The sequence below is a fragment of the Myxine glutinosa genome, chromosome 1 (genome assembly GCF_964187855.1).
Source record: "Myxine glutinosa chromosome 1, kmMyxGlut1.1, whole genome shotgun sequence".
Taxonomy (NCBI): Eukaryota; Metazoa; Chordata; class Myxini; order Myxiniformes; family Myxinidae; genus Myxine; species Myxine glutinosa.
The window spans coordinates 159,879,110-159,895,595 of NC_136261.1; the positions used below are offsets into that span (position 1 = coordinate 159,879,110).

A 16,486-nucleotide genomic window follows, 5' to 3' on the forward strand; every position below is an offset into this window, starting at 1 on the left:
CGTTAAGACAGAAACCTCAGCGGCGAGACCTTTAGTCTCGGAAGATGGATCGAATGATATATTCATTTCACTCTGTTCAATTAATTTATGTAACTTTACCGTAACTCAAGGATCGTTCAATAGGGCTGAAATTGCAGTGGCAAACACACACGGAAAACATGCCTCAAACACATTTTCTTACCTTTTAATGGATTTATTTTGGTAAGTAAACATGTAAGAGGGTAACAAGACTATAAACAAAAATGGAATTAACCAAGTGAGTCAAATTAACACAGAGGCAAATGGGAATATGCAAACGTATGTATAATGATTGGAAATAAAGCAATTCCAAAATCACTAGATGCCAGAGATCACACTCGTGCAACCAGACAACAAGAGGAAAAAAACATAAAATGTCCTAGCCCCGCCGTGGTTGTAATAATTTTGCTGTACGGAGTTAAAGGCTGTCAGTCGGCCATCTTTGGTCGGATGGCAAAACAAAATCTTCTGCTTATGTATACTTACAGTATGTATTGTGTTTGTGCAAGTTTGAAAAAATCGGTCCATGCATGTCCGAGAAATGGATGGGGACACGTTTAAGTAACAAAATGGCTACCGGTCAGCCATCTTGGAAAAAAATGATGTGCAAATGTAAAACATCATTCATTATCTGTACGGCAAATTTGAACAATATCGGTAAATGTATGTCCGAGAAAGAGTTGAGACATGGGCGATATCGTTTTTTTTTTACAACTAAAATGGTTGCCATTCTACCGGTCGGCCATCTTTGATCAATTGCAAAATAAAGTGAAGTGCACGTATATGCAATCATGTGCTGTGATGGTGCCAAGTTTGAACAAAATCAGACCATGCATTCTCAATAAATGTTTGGGGATATGTTTAAGTAACAAAATGGCTGCCAGTCATCCATATTGGATCTGATTTCGAAAAAAGAAATGATGCACACATGTAAGACATCATTCATTATCTGTGTGCAAAGTTTGAACAAGATCGGCAAATGCATTTCCGAGAAATGGTTGAGGACGTGTTCAATATTGGGGGGTTTGTTTTACAACTAATATGTCCGCCAGTCGGCCATCGTTGATCAGATCGCAAAATGAAGTAAGGCGGCCGCGTATGCCATCATATACTCTGCTTGTGCCAAATTTGAATAAAACCGGAGCATGCATGTTGAAGAAATGGTTGGGGACATGTTTAAATAACAAAATGGCTGCAAGTCAGCCATCTTGGATCTATGCCAAATTTGAATGAAACTGGAGCATGCATGTTGAAGAAATGGTTGGGGACATGTTTAAATAACAAAACGGCCGCCAGTCAGCCATCTTGGATCTATTCTCAAAAAGAAATGATGTGTATATTTAAAAAAAACAAAAAAAAAACACCTTTAGAGGCCATTTTTCCCCGCAAAGCGGGGGTTGGCCTTTTTCAGGCCCCGTGGTTGTTGTTGTTGGGCCCCTTTTTTGAAGCAATGTTTTACGGCTGGATGCCCTTCCTGCCGCCAACCCTGTTTGTCACCTTTCACGACAAACAGGGAATTACCAGTGAACTGGTACTCAAATTAGCCGACCTCGGAAGGATGACAGGCTGAGTCAACCCCCCTGGCGTTAATTCAGCGATCGACCGGTATTCGAACCCAGGATCCTAGGTATCCTAAGCTGGCACCCTAGCCGCTAAGCCAACACAAATAACAAAACGGCCGCCAGTCAGCCATCTTGGATCTATTCTCAAAAAGAAATGGTGTGTATATGTAAGCCATTATTCGATTCGTTATCTGTGTGCAAAGTTTGAACAAGATCGGTAAATGCATGTCTGAGTAAAGGTTGAGGACTTGTTCAATATCGTTTTTTTACAGCTAAAATGGCCACTGGTCTACCAGCCGGCCATCTTTGATCAGATCACAAAATAAAGTGACATGCACATGTACAGTGCATTCAGAAAGTATTCAGACCCCTTCACTTTTTCACATTTTGTTATGTTGCAGCCTTATGCTGAAAACGATTAAATTCATTTTTTTCCCTCATCGATCTACACTCAATACCCCATAATGACAAAGAGAAAACAGCATTTTAGAAAGTTTTGCAAATTTATTAAAAAGAAAAAACTGAAATATCACATTGACATAAGTATTCATACCCTTTGCTATGACACTTGAAATTTAGCTCGGGTGCCTCCCATTTCTCTTGATCATCTGAGATGTTTCTCCACCTTGATTGGAGTCCACCTGTGGTAAATGCAATTATTGATTGGACATGATTTGGAAAGGCACACACCTGTCTATATAAGGTCTCACAGCTGACGATGCATATCAGAGCAAAAACCAAGCCATGAGGTCGAAGGAATTGCCTGCAGAGCTCAGAGACAGGATTGTGTCGAGGCACAGATCTGGGGAAGCCTACAAAAAAATTCTGCTGCATTGAAGGTTCCCAAGACCACAGTGGCCTCCATAATTCTTAAATGGAAGAAGTTTGGAACAACCAGGACTCTTCCTAGAGCTGGCCGCCCGGCCAAACTGAGCAATTGGGGGAGAAGGGCCTTGATAAGAGAGGTGACCAAGAACCCGATGGTCACTCTGGCTGAGCTCCAGAGATCCTGTGTGGAGATGGGAGAAACTTCCAGAAGGACAACCATCACTGCAACACTCCACCGGTCTGGGCTTTATGGCAGGCTATATGGCAGAGTGAAAAAATTATTTCTTGGAAACCGCTGAATGGAAAAATTTGAAACTTGGCACATTGAGAAGTACTCCAAATGAAAAACAAAAGCATGATAATGATGACATCATAGGTGAAGTGGTATACCAGCCAAAAATGTTTTAATCGAATTCCTTATCCCAAAAATCTGAAATTGCATGCGCATGATCTATGACCGATTTGTATTGAAATATTTAATTTATGACATGATAGGTCACATGGTTTGGCAGCCATATTGGATTTAATCTAAAACCTTGAAAAAACATCTTCTTCTATACCACCAAATCGATGGACTCAAAACTTTGCATGTGTCATTGACGAGGCATGGTGATTAAAAGTTAATCACGAAAATATTGTGTGACTACCCTGTGTGGTGAACACCGCAGGGTGACACAGATGACCAACCGAGCTTAACACTCCGAGGCGTTCAGTCAAAATATAGCGAATAATACGCGTGGGTGGGGGTGGGGGGAAGCAAGTGGGGGCCTGAAGAGCTTACCTTCACTGATCCCACCGGCAGTCTTCAAACCTGCAATAAATCAACCCACACGACACGGAATTGAAGCTGTACAAAAATACCGGTTTTATTGAAGAAATGCTGGCAACAAAATAAAACACGGCCAAATAAAACTATAATCCTAAATTGGAGCGCCCCCACACAGACTCGTAAACAGACAAAGGATAAAATACCTGAAAATGAATATGTGTTATTTAGAGGGCACTTAACTCAAATCGGCTGGTGTATCTCGTCAGGAATCGTCAAAGATCGTCTGAGGCCTTGGCGGGAAACGCACGATTGTTGGCGCGAACTAGGCCTCGCTTGCGGCTCAGGCTCACTCCTGGCTCCATGCGCGAAGCGAACGGCCTTGGCCAGCCACGCTTCCTCACGATCTCTGCAAGGGAAACCGCAGCTCTCCGTCTGCAGTTCCGCCTCCTCACTACCACTAGCAAGATGCCGGAACACGACCGTTCGCAATGAAGCTTCCTTGTGCAAGAGCAATAGCGACCGTTCGCGATGGGATCCAGAATCAGAAGGAGCGAGAAGGGACGTTGATGCTGAGAGAGATAAATGTCGATGCCGAGAGAGATAAAATTGTGGGACTCCATTGTGGGACTATGTGGAGGTGACATATTGGCGACACAGTCGCATTGCTCTCGTTTACAACTAAAATGACCGCCAGTTGTCCATCTTTGATCGCATCGCGAAACCAAATGATGTGCATATGTACAGTGCCTATAGCAAGTCGACACTGCAAAGCAATCCTCCCTCGTGTTATTAATTTGCTTAATATTTTGTAACTGTGACAATTTCGAAAATTTTGTGTATGTCATTTTATAGTCATCAAGTCTTCCATTAATTACATTTTATTTCATGTGTGGGATATTCAAATAGTTCCACTGATAGTAAGGGAAACATATGAAAATCTGTTAACTAAATTGTTACCAAAAAATTTCTTCACCAATATGTTTGTAAAGGTGTGTAATAACATGTGTTAAAATGTTGAAGGTCAACTCCCGTGGGAAAACCAGAAAAAAAGCTGTTGAATTCGGGTACCGAAAAATTATTTTCGAGAATTTTTATTTTTTTTAATCGGCCCTTAAGTAACTTATGAGGGGTCAAATAAGGGTTTTTCATGATTCTGAGTTGATTGTTAACATTTATATTTCACCACAGACACTCCTTTGTGGAAAAATAATTTCTAAATATATCTCATTTTCTACTTTGCAGGACATGGAGTCTAGCAATATGGATGAAGACGTTACTCCACCTGTGCTCAATTGCTTCATCTGTGCACGCTCGGATACACCAGCTGAAAGGCTCATACAGGCAACTCCAAAGGGATACTCAACTTTATTGAAACAAGCAGAAACTGTCGAAAATGTTACTGTTGTGGAACGTATGAAGGAGGCTCAAAAGGAAGGAAAACTGAGGTACCACCAGAAGTGTAAAAATGATCTGTACAACAACTTTGTTGCAACCACCAAGAAGTCAGCTCAAGCATCAAAGGCAGAGAAAGAGTCATCAAAGTTGAAGAGAAGACACACTACTTATGAGTTCAGTTCATCAACTGGCTGCAGTTCTAGAAGATCACAGTCAGTTGACCTCCTGTATAAGGATGTATGCATTCTTTGTAACCAACCAGCCCAGCTCTACAAAAATAATCCAGCACAAGCTAGAAAGAAATAGAGTGCCAGATAATTTGACTGCAGATACACTGAAGGCAAGCTTGCTGAAGACAGCACAGAGTCGCGGGGATGACTGGGGCACTGAAGTCACTGGACGCCTGGATGGGATCAACGACTTGGTAGCAGAAGAAACACTGTACCATTTGCGATGCAAACTTATGTTTGCGAGAGGTGACAGTTTGTCCAAGACTGATGAGGAAGGAAAAAGGAAGAGAGGACAGAGGAGTATTGATGAGGAGCGAGAGGCAGTTTTTATTGAATTCTGCGAATGGTTAGACTCAGAATTAGAGCATGGGGTAATGAACATGGACCAAGTCCATGAAAAGCTGCAGGAGTTTGATCAGTCACCAGAGAAGAGCCTTTCTTATTCAAAGCATTGGCTAAAGATAAAACTTCTAGAGAAATACGAAGACACCTTGTATTTCACAACACAGGAAAGAAGGTCAGATGTACTCTGTCTCAAAGATGGCACCGACAATATTCTGCGAGAGCATCATGCTAATCTTGACCATGGAGATGAGAAGACTCAGATCATAAAGACGGCACTCAAGTTCATATCCAATGATATTGCCTTGATTGATTTAGGTCCAAAGTCATACCCCACCACACACAGTATGACTGACATCGATAGTCAGCTGACACTTGTTCCTGCAAGCCTTCAGATGTTCTTGAGACCGATTGTCAAGACAGACGAAAGAGTTGCCGTTTGGGGGCAGAATTTTATTAAGGCCTGTCGACCTCGGTCTGGAGTATTGCCACACCAAATGGGGCTTGCCATACAACTTGATCATAGATTTGGGTCAAAATGGATGCTCAACAAGTTCCACCGGCTGGGATACACTGAGTCTTACACGGAGACACAAATCTACAAATACTGCTTCCTTAATAGTAGGAGTGGAGATGATGTTCCAGATACTTCTGGCACTCTTGACACCATTGTGGAGGAAACCGATGAACAGATCAATGATGAGGTTGCGGTTGATGCTGAGCTTGAGGATCAATCAGTGATGACAGCCAAAGTGCCAGCCAGTGAAAGTGAATTGTCAAGTAATGATCAGGTGGTCTTTATGGAGGTTGGGGAAACAAACAATGCAGTCACTCAGTTTGTTGGAGACAATATAGATTTAAACATTGTCTCTATTCACGGAAACACTCCCTTTCACTCAATGGGTTGGATCGAAGTCACCTCTCCGGCACCACCTTTGCCAGATCCACAGACAACAGCAGCTTTCCCCCGGGTGAAGTTGAAGGCACTCGACAAAGCTAAGATCCTGAGAGGAACTGAAGTAAAGATTATTCCATTTACGAACAGGAAACAGATAGGAACGAACGCGATCATGTTTCTCCCCCTCGCTGAGCTTTCCTCCTCCCTGGCTCATGATCAGCCACTCCTCACTCCAGGTGACACCCTCTGGGCAGCGGGGTGGGTGATCAAAGCCAACGATCCTGAGTTCCCACACTCCAACTGGAATGGCTGGATGAAGAGAATCTGGGTATGAGCCAGTTCCAACACTGGACCCCACGGCTCCTGAGGAGCTATTGCAGTTCACGAGCTGTAATTGTCATGGAGATTGCAGCTGCAAGAAGAATGGGGTCACGTGCATCTCGGCCTGTGGAGTCTGTAATGGCATTACATGCAGAAACTGCAGTCATGATGTTGTTGAGTCTGAAGAAGACGTAGACAATGACTGTTGAAACTTCTGACATTGTGAATGAGAAATAACTCTTGAGTATTATATATGTATGTGAAATAAAAGCTACTTTGTGTGTAAATGTAAAAGTGAAAATATAAATGTTAACAATCAACTCAGAATCATGAAAAACCCTTATTTGACCCCTCATAAGTTACTTAAGGGCCGATTTAAAAAAATAAAAATTCTCGAAAATAATTTTTCGGTACCCGAATTCAACAGCTTTTTTTCTGGGTTTCCCACGGGAGTTGAACTTCAACATTTTAACACATGTTATTACACACCTTTACAAACATATTGGTGAAGAAATTTTTTGGTAACAATTTAGTTAACAGATTTGTGAAATATCTCATTAAATGCCCTTACTATGATGGTAACGCTCACAGTAGTAGTTCATCACAAAGAGTATAACGTTTTATATATATATATATATATATATATATATATATATATATATATATATATATATATATATATATATATATATATATATATATATGTATGTATGTATGTATGTATGTATGTATGTGTATGTATATAGAAACACATCTTAAATTTAAGAACACAAACAAAACCTTGGTATATCTTGGACTATTGTGGGTACCTTGCTCCAAGAACATTTTGAATGCCTGATGATGTATGCTCATCAACCAGCAATTTTATTTTGTAAATCGAAATAGTTCAAGATTCATGACCTACAGTCAGGAGGAAGATCATGCAAGAAGTGGTGTAACCCACTATTGGGTGCACAGCATTAATTTGACTTGTGAGGCAATGATACAAGTTTGTAATCACCTTAACCAGGTGTCTTGTCATAAATAACCAATTTTTTTTTTTATCTCTCACGACCAACTCCACTTTTATTTTCCAGTGGAGAATCCAGCGCACTGCGAATTTGTGCATCTAAGAGATCTGCTGATCAGGTAACATGATTCATGATGAGCAGCAACACAACAACACAACAGGCATTTTAAGGCCATTTTTCCTGCTAGAGCGGGAGTTAGCCTTGTGGTCCCCATGACAAGCTTCTCCATTTTGCCCTATTTTCTGCATCTCTCCTTGTTAACCCCTTTGCCCGCATTTCTTCTTCCACCATCTTTAGCAAAGTCTTTCTCGGTCTTCCCCGTCCTCTACTTCCTTCTACATTCATTTCCATCACTCTTCTCAACCAGTCACTTTCATCCTTCCTCAACACATGACCAAACCATCTCAACCTGTTTCTCTTCACAGCATCAATCACAGGCTCTATTCCCATCATCTTTCGCAATTCATCATTTGTCTTCCTCTCTCTCAACGATACTCCGCACATCCGTCGAACCATTCGCATTTCCACTCTTTCCAGCCTTCGTTGCTGCTCTACGTTCATTACCCATGTCTCGCTCCCATAAATCATAACACTTCTCACACATGCAGCATACACCTTTCCCTTCAGCTTCAAGGACACTCCCCTCCTCATCAGCACGCCACTCAGTTCCCGAAACTTCTTCCATGCACATCTCACTCTAGCAACCGTTGCAGAGTCTGATCCACCTTCTCCATTCAGCATGTCTCCTAGGTAACAAAATGTTTTCACACCTTCCAGCACCTTTCACACCTTCCAGTTACATACAAGCTTATTATCCTCTTTCTGGAACGGAGTATTACAAATCAACAAATCAGCTCCATCAGCAAACTCCAAAATCCTTTCACCTTCTCCATCCCTCACACCACATCCGTAACCCCCATGAACTCCCTCAAAACCATCCATACTCCTTCCCACATGTCCATTTAGGGCTCCTCCTACCACAACAACTTCCTCATCTTTCACGTTTTCCATCAGCTTCTCTATCGCACACCAGAACTTGTCCATCTCCATCGCCCCGATCGACCTGCGGAGCATATCCCGAGAAGACGTTCACCAAGAGCTTTCCAATCATCCTTTTCACCATCATCAACCTTTCACTCACTCTAGTCACACTCACCACACGGTCTACAAACTCCTCAGAAAACAGGACACCAACACCATGCACGCCTTCCGGGCACCCTTGCCACACAAACTTGTATTTCTGTCCCTGCCTACCCTTCACCATTCTCACACCACTTCCTTTCCATCTCGTCTCCTGCACACAACACATGTCGACTCTTCTTCTGATCAATACTTCCACCACTTCTCCTGATCTCCCTGTCATTGTCCCCACATTCCATGTCCCAAACCTCAGAAACGGATCTCCACGTCGGGCATCAGACGTTTTGTCGTCATAAATGGAGTGATTTCCACCCTTGCTTCGATCGGGTTCTCCACTTTGAGTTTTGGCGAGAGGGAGTGGGGTCTCCCACGGGGTACTTCGGGCTGTACCCTGCCCATATGTAATTGTAATTGTCATGGTTCCATTTTTGAGGCAATGTTTAATGGCGGGATGCCCTTCCTGACGCCAACACTTTTAGTCGCCTCTTACAACACGCAGGGATACGGTGTACCTATTCTAAACCGGGATACACACCGGGTATGATTCCTGATGAGCAAATAACACAATTGTCCTTTGCAGAACCTACACATGGCTACTGATGCTTACAGCTCTCATTACTAAAATTTTCAATTGCAATTTATTGTCTACAAGATCATTTGAAAGAAGAATAACATCATTCATGATGAGATGAGGATGCACTGAGTGTTTAACCATCTTCTCGAAAGTTTATCTGGGACAATCTCTCACTCAAGAGTCCTGATCTCTGATTATTGTCATCATTGTTTAACCTTCATCACTTGGAACCAATGGGGCCTCTACACAAGCCAATGCTGGGGTCAATTTTGAACCCAAAAACATTTCTTTGACACACTAAATATAATCTTTTGGTTTTTATTTTGGTGTTTCTATCATTTCAAGAAGCTGTTATTGATGTACACGAAGTATTTAGGAGAATGTATTGTATTTATTCGTGGTTATTATCATTTATGTACTTTTTATGGACCAAATTTGGAACTATTAAAATATATATTGATAAACTTGCCATGTCTGTACTTAAATGTAACTTGTTATTGTTTTTGTTCCTTTTGATTATTCATGAAGGAAATAAGATCTATATTTGTGGAATGTTTCTTCCAATATGATAGAAATTATTTTTACCCCGTGCATACACAAACGCACAACAACATGCATTTTAAGGCCATTTTCCCTGCTAGAGCGGGAGTTAGCCTTGCGGTCCCCATGACAATCCTCTCCATTTTGCCCTATTTTCTGCATCTCTCCTTGTTAACCCCTTTGCCCGCATTTCTTCTTCCACCATCTTTAGCAAAGTCTATCTCGGTCTTCCCCGTCCTCTACTTCCTTCTACATTCATTTCCATCACTCTTCTCAACCAGTCACTTTCATCCTTCCTCAACACATGACCAAACCATCTCAACCTGTTTCTCTTCACAGCATCAATCACAGGCTCTATTCCCATCATCTTTCGCAATTCATCATTTGTCTTCCTCTCTCTCAACGATACTCCGCACATCCACCGAACCATTCGCATTTCCACCCTTTCCAGCCTTCGTTGCTGCTCTACGTTCATTACCCATGTCTCGCTCCCATAAATCATAACACTTCTCACACATGCAGCATACACATTTCCCTTCAGCTTCAACGACACCCCTCCTCATCAGCACGCCACTCAGTTCCCGAAACTTCTTCCATGCACATCTCACTTGAGCAACCGTTGCCGAGTCTGATCCACCTTCTCCATTCAGCATGTCTCCGAGGTAGCAAAATGTTTTCACACCTTCCAGCTTCACGCCGTCTCCAAGATCCAACTCAACATTTCCTCTATCTGCAGCTCCCTCTGTGCACACCTTGCATTTGAATGTAGCTGCCACACTGGTTAATGACCCTCTCAGACCACTACATTTTTGATGAACCCACTCAGCGCACATTGTACATTGAATGGAGTTCACTCCGACACCCTTCCTGCACACAGCACATGGCCACTTCTCAGTTCTTTCCACCTCACCACATGCTTTACCACTTGCCATCACCTTCGTCTTTCCTATATTCACCTTCAGACCTTTTGTCTCCATACATTCCTTCCACTTGTTCATCTTTTCCTTCAGTCCATCCATACTTTCCGCAATCAACACCAGATCATCTGCATACAACAACTCCCACGGTAAACCCTCCTCTACATTCCAAGCCAGCACCTCCATCACAGCTACAAATAGTAGTTGACTTAGTATCGACCCCTGATGCACTCCCCCCTTCACCTCAAACTCACCACTGTTCCCGTCCTTCGTCCTTACAGCTGTGCGCACTCTTTTGTACATGTGAACCTGCATGTGAAGTGAAAATGGGGTTAAGCAATTGGGGCACGTCCGTCTGTCTTTGTCTTTCCATCCATCTGTCTGTCCACAAATGTCAGTTTATAATTGAGGAACAACTTGATTTCAATTGAATGTTACATTTTGGACACACTTCATTTTGGACACGAACACGGACATTTTTGGACATGAATTGGAAAACGAACCTGTAATTTAGCAGTTCTTTGTTTTTCATGTTTTTCATGACAGAAACGTTGAGGTTCCTGTAGAATTATTTCCATCTCACCTTAAAATGAACAGTTTATTGTTGCTCCACACACAAGTCCAGAACTTCAACATACTTTTGCTTTTTCAATGTTGAAAGCTCCAGTCACGGACTGTATTGTCCTCATCGAGGCCAGGCCTTAAATAAAAGACCTGCATTGATAGAAAAGTGAAGAAAGAGAGTCTAATAGTTTTTGAGGAAGTTATTTTTTATATTTAGTTTAAAATATATATATTATTTTTTTTTGCTTCGTTTTTTTTTTTTGCTTCGTTTTTTAAAAATCTTGCTGACTTTTTGACTGCTGTAATACGAAAAGTGGCAGGAATTTGTAATTTATTTAAGCTGCCGGCGATGACTTGTCGACTCTTCACGAAAGACACTGTGGCTCTGTGGGATATTTAACATCCAACAATAGCCAGTGCTGACAGACATGTCCTCCAGCTTAACATGCTCCTGATGGAAGACGCACACATTGATGCATTAACCCTGCATCCAAAACACCAGGATGATGGTTTATATCTGGGCTGAGATTGAAACCCAGGTGAGAGCTCAGAGTTGAGTGTACGTACCTCTAAGCTATCCTATCAGCCAAACATGATCAAAGCATTTTCAATGCTGAAATGGGTTATTGCTGCCATCTGGTGCCGTGCCAGTAAAGGACAGTGTATTGTGAAACAGAGCACACTTTAAGTAGACATGTATTTATTACTCATGAAAAATGTCAAAAATGAATTACATCTATTAATGATGCAATCCTCCATGTGAATTACCTAATTTTACAGTCATAAAACTTCACACAAAAACTAGTATTGCTGTTGTGATTATGTTAATTATAAGGATGTAAAAAATAATTTATATTTCTTCTTTCTAACAGATCTCACATGCAGGACATGAAGGATGTGACCGAAAAAGTGCTGTACGAAGCATATCGTACACGGCGACTTGCTGAATCAGCCAAACAAAGTGATGGCCTGCTCTCTAATGGAAGTCAGAATGTGCTCAATGAAAGCTACCTTTAGGCCTCCATGTGTGTCGGACTTGCATGCACACACATCCGACTGATCGGCAGCATATCCTGGCCCAGTTATAAATATCCATGTGATCATGTTGGAAAGCCTTATATCCGCCCTCTCACAATGATCAAATCCCACATCTCATCCACATATGCTATGATGTAATGACCTTTCTCATGAAAAAACTATTAATTAAAACCCAAGTACATTGTATCCAATTCATAACAAAGCAACATGCAAGAACAACAAATCTGCTACATCTGGAACATCAAATCAAATAATCACTAATTTATCTAAACAGACGTAGGCAAAGAAAATCAGCCAACGTTATGACCTTCTAAAGCGCGAACAGGACAAATCTGGAGATCATATTTTGTCTCCATGTTTTGTCTTGGTGTCAGTTTAAAATAAAAAGAAGGGGAAAAAATGAAATATAAAAACAAAAATAAATGCATAAAACATCCTGTTAAGCAAACAACTTTGTATTCTCTATTTGATTTGCTTATAATTCGGGTTTAAAGGAAATACAGTACACTACACAAATAAAGTTTGTGAGCTTTGTGACATAACAATTTGCCCGTTTTTTTGTAGTGGGTGAGAGGTGGGAGAAGATGGTTCATTCCCACTAAATATATTTTTGCGTCGGATGGGTCTTAGGCAGGTCGATATACCACCTGACCCACAACAAATTGCAACAAAAGGTTTCTCAGTGGTTTTCATCCCTACTGGGTATACTGATCAACGGAAAAAAAGTCTACCAAAATGTGACCTCCGGAAATGGGTTAAAACTGGGTCATTTCAAAGATGGCCGCCGCCGGGCTTCAAAATCACTAAAACAGCTATAACTTCTTCAATAATTCTGATAGAAACATAATTGTTGGTTCTAGTCCATGGTTTTAAGGGGTGAGCAATCCACTGGTGTCATTTAATTTCAGATCTGGGCAGTATTTAACCTGAAATCCAAGATGGCGGCAAAAATTCAAGACCGAAAAATCAATAAATTGTCCATTATATAATATATCCCCTATCTCGAAAGGCAATGATGTATGAATGATATGGTTGGGTCACTTTTGTGCATCTCTCATATAATAAACTAGACCGAGAGAATGCTGGGTCCGAGAGAATGCTGGGTCTAATGATAGATAAATATCTTTGAAACCCAATCCTGAGCAGGCCTGGATACAAATCTGCGACCTGGTGATCGGATGCTCAGTCCAATACCACTGAGGTACCGTCTCATCTACTTTTTTTTTCAGTTGTATTTCATTTCTGAATTTTGTTATTTGTAAATCCTAATTTTATAATCTTTGCTGTATAGATTGTATTTTTCATGTGTATCATGACAGATTGACAGTTGCAAGATGCTCAATATTAAACCTGCAAAAGTTCATCTTTATGTCAAAAAATGCCCGTCAGTACCAAAATGACTGAACACCAGGTGTCACTGATATATTTATTTGTGGACATTACATAATGACAGTTTAGGTTACGTTTTCATCCAAGAATGTTATGTCCATTACACTGCCTCAGTTCAGTCCTCATCACTGTCCTCTAGTTCCTCAGAGACTTGATTTAGCGGATTGTCACAACACGTCGCTTGGCACGATCCACATGCAGACGTACATGGAAGCCCATTCTTTCTGCAGCTGCAACGGGGCATACCACAAGCTGTGGTGCAGTTGCAGTGTATCATCTTCAGAAGAGTGTCTGGTGCAGCATTCATGGCAGTCATGATGGGTACGAATCGATTGTTTTCAAGTCCCCAGCCCCAGTCCAGAGGATCGAGGTCACTCTCCATCCCCATCCAAACCATGACCTGGTAGTACACTCAGAGACAATGAAACTTGGTGGCAGATTCCGTTGGGGGAAGACGTTCAGGTGTAACGAAAGACTTAGCAGCAGCGACCTTCTTGGTGAATATGTTGTAACGCATGGCTGCCAGAGAACATGTGCTCTCCCCACCAAATATAACGGTCATCGCTTGGCTGCCAAGGTTCTCTATTTCAGCGAGGCTCACGCCTTTCGAAGTGAATGTATCTGCACACAACTCGAGGACTTGATCATCTTTCACGAGTTTCTGAAAGACTGATTTCTTCCCAACGCCATACACACGAGACATTGAATCACATCCTGTGAAGGAGTGCAGGAATAATAGTTGGGTGCACAACTTATTCCCGAGAAGATGCTTCATCCGATTGATGTCGTATACTTTCAGATTGCTTCTTGACTGGTTGTCTGATCTGAAATATAGTGGTTTCCCATCTGCCATACAGTAATGGAGCAGAAGCATCAACAAATCCGTGTCCTCTCCGATTAGTGTGGTGGAATGCAGAATTGTGCTGTTTACTGCTGTCTTTGCAATGTCCACATCAGCGTCCCCTTCTGCCTGAATAACTGTGCAGCCCACTTCCTTCAGCTGATCACCTATTAAGGTGATCAGTTGTTGCTTGTTACTGCTGATGGATAGGAATTCATCTCTCTTTCCATCAAATTCGGTTTCTCTGGTGAAGTCCACAGTCGGATAGCTGTTGGTTTGTCCCCGTCTCTGCTGAGTGTTATCCTTTATCGAAGGACCTGCACCATAGCCCTCAAAGACAACAGTTGCTGCCCCATAGTGCTTTGTTGTGAAGTCCGCATATGCTCTGGCTATTTTGCATACGTATCTCCCTTCTTCCACTTGAGGTTGTGCAGCAAGGATCCTCCATCAAGCACATACCTTTCAGTCTGAAGGTGTGCTGAAGGTGTGGTGTCAGGTGCTCCTTCACATGCCAGTGCCTTGGTACAGTGGTCACTGACGGCTTGAGCCAGTTGAGGTTTGTCGGCCTTTCTCAAGATATTGTTGTCCTCAAAGAGGGATGGTTGGTATGGACTGAGCCCAAAACTCATCACTTCCTCAAGTGACAAATCACCTGTCCGGGATACCACCAGGAATCATTGGAACAGCAAGCTGGGATCGATGGTTCTGTCAGGAGCAACCTGGACAGCAGTTTAATTTCCCAGGGTCTTGGCTTTCTCTTTTCTCTTGATGGAGAAGGAAAACACAGGTTGTCCAATCATTCTCTCGATGATTTTGTTCCCAACAGATTCATATTCATGCACGTTGATGTCTTCTTTCGCCACGATACCATTGATGACATTTCTTAATGCAGGATCCGAGGAGAAGGGTGAAAATGCGTTCAGCTTTGTGCTTATCTTCGAGAGGTCGGATGTGTCTCTTTCAATTCTGGCACCAGTTGCTTCTTTATGCTGTTCGCTTGTTGCGTATGTGAGGTCATTGAAGTCCTGCATGGCGATGTTGACCTCAGATATTATGGGGGCTGACATTGTCCACAATATCTTCGTAAATCTCAGGAGCACTCATTCTTCAAACCTGAGTAAGATATAAAACAAAACATTCAGGAAAAGAGCATTCGAAGAAGGGGATACTTAATTAGATCAGAGCCAGTGACACAACCACTCAATCGATGATGAACATATGACATCCTGGAATGAAAACAAAGTTTATATCAATAACCCTCAAAGAAACGAGGTCATCGTGGATGGATTACATGTCGTTTTCCATCTTTGCTCCTGTTATTGATGGATGAAAAAAAATTGGCTTGAGTTACGGAAAATGGTAATCTGAACTAGTAGAGATCAAAGAAAAGTCAACATATCAATCGGCTGCCATCTTGGATTTATGGATTCAGCAAGCTCAATGGAAATTCCGTTTTTGCACAAGTGACTTCCTTGACCCATAAAATTCTGGGGTAGAATAAAAACAGATTTACTGTTCTACAATGAGCTCTGAGGAACAGACCAGTAGCAGTTTGGTAGTCCATAAGAGTCTGCCTTGGCAATCTTGACCATCTGCAATGTGACCGACTTTAAACTTTCGAGGGCAGATTTTAACTTTCGAGGGGCAGATTTTAATAAAATATTCCCCTGACATGGAGTACATCACATATAATTACCGGAAGGAGAAGACTGAAAACCCCTTTGTTAGAATTTGTTAAAGGTTGGGTGATTGCCTAACAGGGATTTGATTATATACGGACAATTTATTGATTTTACGCCCTTCCTTTTTTGCCGCCATCTTGGATTGCAGGTTAACATGGTTAAATACTGCCCAGATCTGAAATTAAATGACACCAGTGGATTGCTCACCCCTTAAAACCATGGACTAGAACCAACAATTATGTTTCTATCAGAATTATTGAAGAAGTTATAGCTGTTTTAGTGATTTCGAAGCCTGGCGGTGGCTATCTTTGAAATGACCCAGTTTTAACCCATTTCCGGAGGTCAGAGTTTGGTAGACTTTTTTTCTGTTGATCAGTATACCCAGTAGGGATGAAAACCACTGAGAAACCTTTTGTTGCAATTTGTTG

At 41.8% G+C, this 16,486-nt stretch overlaps 1 protein-coding gene across 1 annotated transcript in view; it reads left to right on the forward strand.

Moving 5' to 3' along the window:
* Positions 1-12,686, forward strand: part of LOC137430346 (uncharacterized) — a 248,047-nt gene extending 235,361 nt beyond the window's left edge. The window contains exons 10-11 of the mRNA XM_068121153.2: positions 7,440-7,491; positions 11,981-12,686. Of these exons, the coding sequence (XP_067977254.2) occupies positions 7,440-7,491; positions 11,981-12,125 (197 nt within the window). The 3' untranslated portion in view covers positions 12,126-12,686. The remainder of the gene's footprint in view (positions 1-7,439; positions 7,492-11,980) is intronic.
* Positions 12,687-16,486: the final 3,800 nt, after the last annotated feature.